The sequence below is a fragment of the Oryctolagus cuniculus genome, chromosome 9 (assembly GCF_964237555.1).
Source record: "Oryctolagus cuniculus chromosome 9, mOryCun1.1, whole genome shotgun sequence".
Taxonomy (NCBI): domain Eukaryota; kingdom Metazoa; phylum Chordata; class Mammalia; order Lagomorpha; family Leporidae; genus Oryctolagus; species Oryctolagus cuniculus.
The window spans coordinates 98,032,499-98,045,039 of NC_091440.1; the positions used below are offsets into that span (position 1 = coordinate 98,032,499).

Genomic DNA, 12,541 nt, shown 5'->3' on the forward strand with positions numbered 1-12,541 from the left:
TGAATGAATCGATTCTATGACCTCACATTTGTATACATTTGGGGGGTGAACCAGAGGACGGAAGATCTCTCTCTTTCTCTCTCTCTCTCTCTCTCCCTCTGTCTCTCTTAAAGAACCAGCTTATCAGAAGCTCAGATTCTGGGCTGGGTGTTTTAGCATAGCAGAGATCAAGAGGCCACCTGGGAAGCCTACAGCTAATATCAGAGCGCTGGCTCCAGGCCCAGCTCTGCTCCTGACTCCAGGTTCTTGCTAACGCAACCCCTGGGAGGCAACAGACGACAGCTCTGGTAGCAGAGGCTCTGGCACTCACGTGGGAGACCCAGACTGAGTTCCAGGCGCCTGGCTAGCAGCCTGGCCCTGCCCTTGTGGTCGTGGGTACTTGGGGAGCGAACCAGTGGACGGCGGTGCTTGCTATCTCGCTCTCTGTCTCTGGTTTTCTTTCTGTCCCTCAAATTAAGTAAATGCATGCTTTCAAAATGAAACTGGCCCTGCCCGTTGCCTCATTCAAACTTCAGCACAGCCCTGTTTGCCAACATCCCCACTTCACAGAGCGGCCCTGAGGCTGGGGGTGGAGCCGGGCCTGCCTCCAACTCCAGCGCCTGCCCCCCTCCCGCTCCACTGCGCTGCCCGGGCAGGAGGGGCCCAGCCACCACGCCTACCTCCGAGTGAACTCACCACCTCCATTTTTGTAGCAGAGATAAGGAAACCTCCAGACATTGCCCAACCCAATGATCTCCCCGGCCACTGACAGCACAAACTCCATCTTGTTGGTCCATTGGCCCCGATCCTTCGCCTGGTCCTCGCCTTCCTGCTCCAGTTTCTCGCCCTCCTCGGGGACCCAGGAGACCAGGGGAGGCGCATCCTCGTGGACTGCCAGCTTTGTGTCCATGGCCCCGGGATGGACTGGGAAGCCCCGCGGGGAGGGGCAGAGCCTGGGGGGAGGAGAGGGGTGAGCTGTGACCGCGACACGCGCCCGGCCCTCCTGTCCCCGCCGTAACCTCCGCGGCTGTGACCTGGTGTGTCTCCCCAGAGTCTCCATGCTACTCACACCTCAAGTTGCACTCAGCTCCCCTGACTCCCACAGCAAACAGGGAGCCGGTCTCAGCCGATATTTTTGGAAGGTGGATTTATGTATTTATTTATTTATTTGAAAGGCACAGCCAGAGAGAGAAAGGGAGCGACAGAGACAGACAGAGAATCTTCCATTGGCTGGTTCACTCCCCATGTGACGGCTAGGGTTGGACCAAGCTGAAGCCAAGGAGCCTGGAAGTCCACCTGCGTCTCCCACGTGGGTGCAGGGGCCCCAGCACTTGGGCCGTCTTCTGCTGCCTCCCCAGGCCCATTAGCAGGGAGCCGGATGAGATGCGGAGCACCCAGGTCTCAAATTGGTGCTCTGATGTGGGCCAGTGACATCACAAGCCGCTGCTGACTTTTCAGATGGAAAAATCCAGGCCGCCAGTTGATGAAGAGCACAACTGGGATGAAAAAGCCAGGGTGGAGCCCTTACTTCAAGTCCCCTTTGACCTTCACAGCCAAACACCACTCCAGGGGACCTGTGGCCTCCAGGTCAAGGGGATCGAAGGCTGTTGGGGTGGCCGAGGTGACTGCACAGCACAGCACGCTGCTGGCCAGCTGTGTGCTCACCCCTGTGCTGGGCAATCGACAGACTCAGGGTAAACAGGGCAGCCTGGGAGCTCTCGCATCTGATTGGGCGGGGAGGAGAAGGTGGGGCCTCTGCACAAGGCCACAGGAGCACCAGGCTTGGCCCCAGGGCCAGGCACAGGTCTTCGAGGGAACCCTAGCTCCTCTGCTCTCGGCCACCTCTGTCCTGAGAAAACATGACACTACCACTCCCACCTGCGATGACCAAATGACAGGGCCCCACAAAAGTAGGGCATGCACACCAGGACAGGTCACTGCCCTTGGCCTTGCCTTTGCCCTCCTAAAGGGCTCAAAGCTCCCTGGACCTCCAGAAAAACGACACGGGTCACGGAGTTTCACTCTGTCCCCCCACCATGTGTTTGTCAGTTGCCAGGCGACAGTGCAGCCCTGTCACGTTGGATGGTATTTGCCTTCCCCCCTCCCCCATGGACAAACAGCTTGAGGCCACCTCTGCCTTGGTGTCCAGGGACTTGCAGGAGGGGTGCCCTGGCTGTGGAGGAAGTCTCCCCAAGGCACCGCCCTCACTTCCGGGGGCCGCTGGGGGGGGGAATCAAAGTGACCAAGCCTACCAGGGGCTCCGAGAAACACAAGGATTCCCTGTATGAAGGAAGCGTCTGTGTTTATTTGTTGGTCCTTTCAACCCAGGCAACAGCCCAAGCCCCAGTCAATTAGAGAGGTGTGGGCGGGAGCCCTTGAGGGTGATGGAAATTTTTGAAGGTGACTTGGAGTGCTCAGGTTACCCCAGGAAGGGGGAAAGTGTGTCCGGGTGGAATTCCAGTATGGGGACCTACTTGGGGCTTCTCATGCCAGCTCAGGCTAGGAGGGAAGACCAGGAGAAAGTCACCCAGTGGAGAGCAAAGGCCTTGAACTTCTGATCTAAGGGAGGAGGGAGATGGAGAGGAAGAAAGACAGCTCCAGGGTTGGAGACCCAGCGAGAGGTTTGGGCTCAGGGGAGAAGCTGGAGACACCTGAACCCCAACATGGATGTTGCTACAGAATCAGGACTGGGGCACCCAGAGCAGTGACCCCAGAATCATTGGCAAGCAAATGAATGAACATGGGTGATAGAGCACCAGACAGGAAACTCAAGTTCTAGACCAGACCTAACTCAAAGTTCACAGTAATAATAAATAATTGTAGAACACACATTTCTTCATATGCTGTGCTAGATGGCACAGTCTTTGCGGTAGGTGCTGCCTTTAGCTCCACTTTATGCTTGAGCACACGAAGCTCAGAGAGACTAAAGGAACAACACCTGGCACCCAGCAGCGCTCAATAAAACTGTGTGTGAATGGTGAATACACTTACCAAGACAAAAAGGGGCGGAGCTGGGTCTTGCAGTGTGACCTCAGGCAAAGCACAGCTGCTCTGAGCTTCACTTGTCCCTGGAAAAAAAAATGACTCCCGCTCAATAGGGTTATCCGAGGGAGAGAGGAATGGGGTCAAAAAGAAATTCTAGTGTTGTCAAGCCACAGGGGAGCTCGACCGAGGGCAAGAATGGAGCACAGGGTTCCCCATGATGATGATGATAATGATGATGACAGGAGAGGAATAGTCCAGCCCCTGTCTGCAGAGCTGAGGCATGGGGGTGAGGGGGGACCCCATTGCAGCGGAGAGGAAGTGGAGAGAAAGCTGAGGAGAGCCAGAGCAGGGACACAGGGCTCAGGCTGTATCAGAGAGGGAGAAGCAGAGGACAAAACACACGGTGACAAACTGACACTGACATCTTTTTGTAAAGTAAACTAAAAAAGTTAAATGGGAGGGGCATAACTCCTTGGTAACGATGAAAACCCGGAAGGGCAGAAGGAAGCATGAGCAGACGACTGGGAAAGCTGGCCCCGAGCCATGGGGGCTCAAGGGAAACCGACTTCCCTCGCAGCAAGAGTGACTGGAGCCAGACTCAAGGAAGAAATGTGCTAGGGACGCTGGACACCGAAACGAGCCGTGTGGAGGTAAGGATGGCGCGCACCACCGCCACGGTGGCCGGCTGCGAGGAATCTCGTGACAACGGAGTCATCCACTGTCAAGACAACTTCTGGGGCTCCCCTTCCCCAGGGTCCACCCCAGCACCTTGTCCCCAGGTTTCCCGCTTGCTTTGCTAACCCAAGGCGGGGACTGGGGGACAGAGGATGACCCTCACCATACGTCAGTGCCTTCCAGAAGCAAAGACCTACTGGTCTAGTCTTCCCAAATGAGCGAGTGCAAAGTCAGCTCAGTTTTCAGAAGCCGGGGGTGGGGGGTGGACAGAAGCCTGGTGGGGGGCTAGCAGAGGGGCGTGCAGGGGTTGCTCCCCACGTGCAGGTGCTCCAGCGCAGTCTCCTTCCCTCCCCAGAGTGGCCCACACCCACATACCAACACCCAGTCCCCTCCACACGCAGTGCCATTCCCGTCACGTCCCTTTGCACACACATACCTGTGTGCACGGCACCAAAGCCTGCCTGCCCCTGCGCTCCCTCACGCCCCGTGGGCGGTCCACGCCTCCCCCTCACGGCCCTCCTGAGGCACCTGCTGGCCTGTGCCTCCCCCACCCAAGGCCCAGGCTGCTTCCTTCTTCTGGGAGACACTGGTTCCAGCCAGGCCCCGAGGGGAGGGCAGGAGGTGCACCTTCGGTAGCCGACTGCAGACCTGTGCCTTCAGCACCACCCCGGCTTCTCCACCCCCTCTCGCTTCCCACCTTGCTGGACACCAGCCGTCACCCGCCTCTGCCACTCACTGCAACAGTGGCCTTTCTCGCCACACGGCCTCAGCCCCGACCAGGCAGGGGAGCTATGGGGCGCCCCACTTCCACCAGAGCTTTTCTCCCAGCCCTCACCCCCGTGCCCCCCCCCCCCCCGCCCAGGATGGTCCAACCTGAGCTGGCCCCTGGTTCCCTGCTCACCTCCGTCCCGAGTCAGGCTCCGGCGGTCAGCGGAGCCCCGTGCATCAGGTCTCCGGCGAATCCCAGGAAAGTGGCTTCCGGGAGCTGAAAGGGAAGCCGTCCTCCACCTTCACCCCTCCTGCTCCTCCCCGTGTGGAATCTCATCCCAGCTGATCTGGGACTCCAGAGTGTGTGTGTGTGTGTGTGTGTGTGTGTGTGTGTGTGTGTGTGTGTGAATGCACTGGGAAGTGAAGACACAGAAACACCACAAGCAACAGAACGGACTGAGGCCAAAAGTTTGTGAACCAAGATTACAACACCGACCTCAGGAAGCCAAGTCCCCGTGCTGCCCCGGGCTCCTCCCACCCATCCAGACCGGTGTTCCCTCGGGCAAGGGAAAGGGGCTCAGGGACCCACATCCCAGCCCCACCTGCCCTCTTTCTCATCCCTTATCCCTGGCCGGCGAGCCCCCTCCCAGGGAGGACCCCAGCAAGGTGCGGCCCCTCTTACCCGAGCAGGAGGATGCAGCCACCAAGTCCCAGCTGGACACTGAGCTGCGGGAGGGGCTGGCCGCCAGGCCAGAGCAGGGAGGAGGGTGAATCAGACTCTGGAGTTTTCCACCAAGTACCTGCTCTGGGTGCTACCCGTGCGGCTCCAGAATTTCCCAACCACCGCCCTTCTCCTTGGCATGGTTAGGGCAAGTTCCTAGCCCAGGGTGGCAGCCACGCCTCCTGGGGTTCACTGGGGGAGCCTCAGTTTCCCCATCTGTCCAAGGTGAATCACAGGACCTGGTTGGCCGGGATACTGTGGGGGTTTTAAAGCGGGAGCAAGAGGCTGCTCGGGAGGTCACAGGGGCTGGGGGCGGGGAGGGTACTCGGTGGCCGGTGGCCGGGGCCGGGGATTCCTCCGGAAGCAGGCGGGGGCGGGGTGGGGGGGCGGCGCTGAGATCATGGGGTGGCGGGGCCGGGCAACACTGAGGCAGGCTCGCCGCCCGGGGGCCCTGCTCAGAACAAGGACGATGCTTTTGCGGCCAGGTGCTGTGGCGGGAAAGGACGCCGCGGAGAGGAGGGGAAATTTCCCTTCGCGCGAGCTTCCTCTCTGGGTGCCGGCGCTCCCCGGCGGGGGCGGGCTGGGGAGCGAGCGCCTCCGGCTGTAGTTTTCCATCGGGCACCCCGACTCGGCGCCTCTCCTTGGGGCGCGGGGCAAGAGAGATTCAGTTGGAAGCCACGCCGGGGTGCGCTGCCGCCCGAGGCGGTGGCCACCCCGGCTCCACGAGGCCGAGCAAGCGAGCGCACCCCTGCCGGTGCAGATGGCGGACACACCGCAGGGGGCCACCCAACTCCAGGGGACCGCCGGGGTGCAGCTGCTTCGGAACCCAACACCAGGCTCTCTCTAAAGGCTCCCTCTTTTCCCAGCTGATGAGGGCGTCTCTGTCTTCCCAGAGAGCAGAGTTGGCTGTTATGCCCCGAAAAGGCTGCCCACCCCTCCCAGGCTTTTATCTGAGCGCCTCTGGCCTTGGTCTCATCATCTTAAGCTAGAGCCCTCCCTTGTTCAAGGCCACCCCCAATTGGAAAGCTGAAGGCCTCAGATGCCAGAGACCCCCCCTCTTTGCAAAAGGTAGGAGTCCTGGGATGTCTCTGTCACCCTGGACTGTCCAGAGTTGAAATGAAACACAGTGACAGGAATCCACCATCTTGCTGTAGTAAGAACTGCTGGACTCCTTGAGTGTTCTCCTCACCACGCTCAGCAGCCAGTCCCTGCATCCTGGGCGTCTGACTTAGGCCAGGTACCTCGCGGTCAACCTCGCTTGTCCCCATGGAGCCTTGAGACACAGCAGGTGGCAGCCCTGTTTGACAGACAAAATGACGGATGCTGAGGAGCTAGGTGGTCTGTGTCAAGGCCATGCACCAGTCAGTGACAGAGCTGGGCTGTGAACCTGGATGCGCACATCCAACCGTGCTCCACGCCGCCATATTGCCCCGTCTCGTAGCACAACTCTTTGTTTCAACCGCTAGCATTTAATGTATGTGGCTTTGGAGTAATCACTGTTTATTAGCTGGATGGATGGACAGATGGAAAGATGGATGGGTGGATGGAGAGGTGGATGAGTGGATGGGTGGACAGCTGGGTGGATGGAGGGGCGGACAGGTGAGTGGATGGAGGGATAGAGGGTGGACAGGTGAGTGGATGGAGGGATGGAGGGGTGGACAGGTGAGTGGATGGAGGGGTGGAGGGTGGACAGGTGGGTGGATGGAGGGGTGGAGGGGTGGACAGGTGGGTGGATGGAGGGGTGGACAGGTGGGTGGATGGAGGGATGGAGGGTGGACAGGTGGGTGGATGGAGGGGTGGACAGGTGAGTGGATGGAGGGATGGAGGGGTGGACAGGTGGGTGGATGGAGGGATGGAGGGTGGACAGGTGGGTGGATGGAGGGGTGGACAGGTGAGTGGATGGAGGGATGGAGGGGTGGACAGGTGGGTGGATGGAGGGGTGGACAGGTGAGTGGATGGAGGGATGCAGGGTGGACAGGTGGGTGGATGGAGGGGTGGAGGGGTGGACAGGTGGGTGGATGGAGGGGTGGAGGGGTGGACAGGTGAGTGGATGGAGGGGTGGACAGGTGGGTGGATGGAGGGATGGAGGGGTGGACAGGTGAGTGGATGGAGGGTAGACAGGTGGGTGGATGGAGGGATGGAGGGGTGGACAGGTGAGTGGATGGAGGGTGGATAGGTGGGTGGATGGAGGGTTGGAGGGGTGGACAGGTGAGTGGATGGAGGGTGGACAGGTGGGTGGATGGAGGGATGGAGGGTGGACAGGTGGGTGGATGGAGGGATGGAGGGTGGACAGGTGGGTGGATGGAGGGATGGAGGGTGGACAGGTGGGTGGATGGAGGGATGGAGGGTGGACAGGTGGGTGGATGGAGGGATGGAGGGGTGGACAGGTGAGTGGATGGAGGGTGGACAGGTGAGTGGATGGAGGGTAGACAGGTGGGTGGATGGAGGGATGGAGGGTGGACAGGTGGGTGGATGGAGGGATGAAGGGTGGACAGGTGGGTGTATGGAGGGATGGAGGGTGGACAGGTGGGTGGATGGAGGGATGGAGGGTGGACAGGTGGGTGGATGGAGGGATGGAGGGTGGACAGGTGGGTGGATGGAGGGATGGAGGGTGGACAGGTGGGTGGATGGAGGGATGGAGTGTGGTCAGTTGGGTGGATGGAGGGATGGAGGGGTGGACAGGTGGGTGGGTGGAGGGATAGACCCAACTTAAGAGAGGAAAATTATCCCAATCTTCCCTCATCTGGGAAGGGCTGTTCTCCCAGAATGGGAAATCGACAATGGTGTAGAGGGTGAGGTCTTGCTCTCCCGGACAGCACTGCTGTGCTGAGCAGCATGCTCAGGCCACAGGATGCAGGGGCACTTCAGGGCCACCTGTTGCTGCCTCCTTCTAACAATGGTTATGTCACTGACGGTGTGGCCTTGCCCCAGGGGCCCAGCACAGCCCCACGTCTGAGGCAGGGGGAGCAGGGCCATCAAGGCTATGTCTGAGCTCTGCATCGGCTTTTCCGTTGCACGCACAGCTGACGTGGTATGGCTGCAGTCATGGGAAACAGGGCGCATTTGCTGGAGTGTGTTCCAGTGACACTGTGATGAGGGTCGTGTCACTCTTGTTTCACAGAAGAGACAGGGTAGCTTGCTCCAGGCCACACAGCTGGGAGGTACAGGGGCTGGATCCCAGCCAGGACTGCCAGCCTTGTGCAGCAGCGGGCTCGGTGGACAATGGGGTCTCACGTGCACATGTGAGGACAGCGAGGGCCTGTGTGCACGCCCATATGGAAATGCAAGAGTTGGTGACACCTGCACAAGGGCTGAAGTCTGAGGCCCAGAGCTGCCGTCCGTAACTCACCAGCCCCCGCGCTTGGCTGTCTCCTCTCAGCATCACCTGCCCCAAGGCTGTCCCTGCCTCCCTGTCTTCTCTCACAGAGTTCGCCTCTGGACAAGAGAGAGCTCCTCTTCCCTTTGGATCTGCAGGCTCCAGGTTCTGCCCTTTCAGGCAGACAGGACTGACACAGCAGCCCCTCCATGCCCACTGCCATCCCCGTTCTTCAACTCGTTGGCCAGAGCCAAATCCAGGCATTGCTGCTCCCAGCCCTGACCTTGGCCCGCAGAGTTTCTGCAGTGCCGCCTGTCGGCCTATCCAGTTGGAAGAGCATCTCTCCCCCAGCCGTGCCTTCACTGGGTTTGGCACCAAGTGATGGGAACGGCCCTCGTGTGAGCCTCTTGCACACCGGTGTGTAGGGGGCATGCCCAGTATGAGCTTTCTCTGAAAAGCAACAACCAGGCATTCCAAGGAGCTTCCACACAGGCACACAGCTAGTTAGAGGCAAGTCCGGGCCAGCACGCATCTCCTGGGCCTCATGCCAAGGGGTGGCTCCCACCCCAAGCAGACCCCCTCAGTCAGGATCCAGTCACCATCACAGAGATGCCTGCCTGCACAGCTTCCTGGACCCGATGGGTTCTGGCACCTTGATCAAATGTGTGGACAGAGAGACAGATACAAGGCAACTGCAAGAAGTCCACGGAAAAAGGAAGCTTGTCTTGGTGCAAAAAACACAGGGATCTTCAAAAAGTTCATGAAAATGTGCGTCATAAAAACCAGGTGCACAGATTTCCTTTTTCCTTGCTTGTCTTTTTTTTTTTTTTTTTTTTTGCTCCAAAATAAACTCGCCTTTCAACCCCACTTTTCCAGGTACGCCCGCAGAACAGCTCCGTGCACCTGCCCAGAGAGCAGCTACTCCCAGCCCATCACCCTTTTCCTTCATGGCGTTTGTCACCACTTGTGGTTTAGGAAATCATGTCTGATTTTGCCCAGCACGCTTTACGAGCGCAGCCCAGTCCAACACAGCTGGCGTTCCGGAAGCGCAGCCAGGTGGCGGGAGATGCCAGGTGCGTGGCAGCTCGCCTCCAGCACCTGCCTCCAGAAAGTCCGATTCTCCCACCGAGCCCTGGGGGTGAGCCTGGCAGCTTTGGGGAAGACCCGCCCCGCCCCTCTCCGGGAAGGAGTAGTGAAACCAACGTACGGCAGAGCCCCCAACACTGATTTTTTTTTTTCCCCAACTTCCAGCAACAAGAAATCAAATGCTGAAGACTGGCAAAGATGTCAGTGCGGATTAGGCCCTGACAGGGGAGCTGTGCTTGTGGCAATGCCCCCTCGCGGCCATGTCTGGTAGTGACACCACCCCTCGTGCAGTCCTCCGGCAAGCCTAAGAGCCAGGCGGTCCTAAGACGGTGAGCTCCCTCTGCTGGCAGAGCTGGAGTAGTGCCCTCTGCCCAGGCTAAGACGTGCCAGCTTTTGCCTCGTGCACCAGGCCTTGGAGGTGGTGGGGCATACCCACAGGGAGGCAGTTTGGGCAACCGGGGGCAGGTGAGGACCAGCAAGGAAAATGTGGGCAGGAAGACTTCGAGTGGTGGTTCCCTTAGCCAGAGCCTGGCTCTCCTTTCTTACTCCACTGCTAAAGAGGAGCAGAGGGCCTCTGGGGGGCGGGGGTGGCAGCCTCCTCCCGTCCCCAAGTGTGGCGATGGCAGATCTCCATCACGGCTGCTGCCTGGGGAACTCAGCGAAGGGAGGCAGCATGGGGAGCGGGCAGGGCCCCAGGGCTGCGACCTCAAAGCAGGCCAGCGGTCCATGCAGCAAGGCAGAGGGGCACAAACCAGACACGACAGCTGGCCGCAGGAAGGACTTGGATTTAATGGAACGACAGGCAGAAGGGCCCAGAGGCCAGCCACACACACACACACTGCCTCCCCTGCAGCCCTCGCCCAGCCTCCTGGCCCCGCCAAAGGGATGCTCCTGACACTAGCATTTCCTTGTCTGTCCCTGCCACTCCCAGGCCAGGGAGCTTCCAGCCGACAGGGCCAGCTCCAGAACAGCCCCTTGTGTCTTATCCACCCCATGTGGGGGAGGGGGGGGCTGCTTCTGCTCACGCAAGCACACCCCCTCAGCTGTTCCCGCAGCCAGGCCGGCAGGCACCCTCCGAGGGCCTGGCCCTAGCAGTGAGACTCCAGCTCTGTGACTCTGAGAAGGGATGTCCTGGGTGTGGCAGGAGCAGGGGGTCCCGCTGGGCTCCTCTGGGGCAGGTCCTCAGCTGGGCACACAAGCTGGCGGAGTCTCTGCGAGGGGAGAACAGGTGGCTGTCACGATGCAGGGGTCAGTCTGGGCTTCTCCCCAGACCTGGACCCTCAGTGAGGCTTCCAGACGCCCACCCTGTATCTCCCTAGGCGGGCACCAGACTCGCTGGCCCCTCCTGGGCACCAGCCCCGCCCCAGCAGGAAGCTCACCATCTCACAGGGCCCCCCTTTCGGCCTGCTCCTAGCCCCCTACCTCTCGGAGGGGGCCCTTGAGGGTGCTGAGTTTGTAGAGGCCCCAGGCGGGGATGCAGACCATGGAGGACAGAGCCAGGAGCCAGCCCAGGGCGTCGCCCCACCAGGGGTACGTGTACTTCTTGTTGTAGGTCAGGGGCGTGTACTTGACCAAGGAGAAGAGGAAGGTGCCCTGAGGGTGACAGCGAAGGACACAGGGGCTGAGGGGCGGACCCCTGCACCCGCAGAGCCCCCCCACCCCACCCCACGAACTGGCCTGGGAGCCCTCACACTCCAAGCTGGATTTGTCCCCATGCTTGTCTGGGCCTCCAACTTGTACCCACCTGCGCCCCAACCTGCACACTACCCCCTGTAGGTATTTCTTTAAAAAAAAAAAAAAAAAGATTGGTTTATTTGAAAGGCAGAGAGACGGAGACAGAGAGAGAAGTCTTCCACATACTGGTTCACTCCCCAAATGGCTACAATGGCCAGAGTTGCACCATTCAAAGCCAGGAGGTAGGAGCTTTCTCCAGGTCTCCCACGTGGATGAAGGGGCCCAAGGACTTGGGCCATCTTCCACTGCTTTCCCAGGCCATGGCAGAGAGCCGGATCGGAAGTGGAGCAGCTGAGACTCGAACTGGCGCCCATATGGGATGCTGGCACAGCAGGCGGGCTTAACCAGCTATGCCACAAGGTCACCCCCCCAACACACACAGGGCCCTGTGCCCCCAGGCACCCCAGCACCAGCCTGGCTCCCTATGAGGACGCAGTTAGGTGTTGCTGGGGGCTTTGAGGTGTTTGCATTCTGGAGCACCATTTGGGGCTGGCGGTACCTCAAGGGCAGGATCCACACCCCCCACCCCCGCCCTTCCTCCTCTGTAACCTGCACACAGCGGGGCTGGGCAGCTGCTCCCCTAGGCAGCTCCAGGCTCTGCCACTTTCCAGCTGAGGTCTCACCTGCAAAGTGAGGATCGCAGAGCACAGCTGGCTCCACGCCCAGGAGCTCCGCAGGGGCGACCTCAACCAACCACAGACTGGGAAGATTAAAGAGGAGGGGCGGGCGTTCGACCCGGTGGTTAATCCGCCAGTTGGGACACCTGCATCCCAAATTCCGGCGCCTGGGTCCAGGTATTGGCTCCGCTCCCAACTCTAGCTTCCTGCTACCACAGACCCTGGGAGGCAGCCCGTGATGGCTCAAGTGTTTGGGTCCCTGCCACCCACATGGGAGACTTCAGTTCCTGGCTCCTGGCCTGGCCTGGCCTTGGCCACTTCAGGCATTTAGGGAGTGAACCAGCAGATGAGAACAATCTTTCTCTCTCTCTCTCTCTCTCTCTCTCTATCTCTCTATCTCTCTATCTCTCTATCTCTCTATCTCTCTATCATCTTTCCCTGTCTCTGAAGAAAAAGAAAAATAATCTTTAAATTCGTAGTAAAAAAGAAAACACTTTTTCAAATGTTTCTGTACTGAGTCGTGCAGTCTCCTTCTTGCCATGTCCCTAAGCGACCGCGTAGCGTGATGTCCGCAGCATTTACAGCGTGCTGGCTGAGACGATTTAAAGTCTGCAACACTACACCGCGTCACAGAGGGACCTGAGAGACACACCTAGGGTGTGCTGGAACCAAGCTCCTGGGGACACTGAGGGGTCATCTCCACTGATCCTATGAGGATGA

The 12,541-nt window shown here is 59.6% G+C and overlaps 2 protein-coding genes across 8 annotated transcripts in view; both read right to left on the reverse strand.

The window, feature by feature from the left end:
- The window catches only part of SLC6A12 (solute carrier family 6 member 12), a 28,537-nt gene extending 23,239 nt beyond the window's left edge, over positions 1–5,298 (reverse strand). The window contains exons 1-4 of one of the 3 annotated variants that reach the window (XM_070048303.1): positions 5,030–5,298; positions 4,541–4,624; positions 2,971–3,047; positions 676–932 (exon numbers count right to left, since the gene is read on the reverse strand). In XM_070048303.1, coding sequence (XP_069904404.1) covers positions 676–889 — 214 coding nt within the window. In that variant the 5' untranslated portion in view covers positions 890–932; positions 2,971–3,047; positions 4,541–4,624; positions 5,030–5,298. 3 annotated transcript variants of the gene reach the window in all.
- A 4,941-nt stretch (positions 5,299–10,239) lies between these two features.
- Positions 10,240–12,541, reverse strand: part of SLC6A13 (solute carrier family 6 member 13) — a 44,482-nt gene continuing 42,180 nt past the window's right edge. For all 5 annotated transcript variants that reach the window (XM_051850103.2, XM_051850100.2, XM_002712785.5 and 2 more), the window contains 2 exons: positions 10,893–11,063; positions 10,240–10,681 (listed from right to left, as the gene is read on the reverse strand). In XM_051850103.2, coding sequence (XP_051706063.1) covers positions 10,559–10,681; positions 10,893–11,063 — 294 coding nt within the window. In that variant the 3' untranslated portion in view covers positions 10,240–10,558. The remainder of the gene's footprint in view (positions 10,682–10,892; positions 11,064–12,541) is intronic.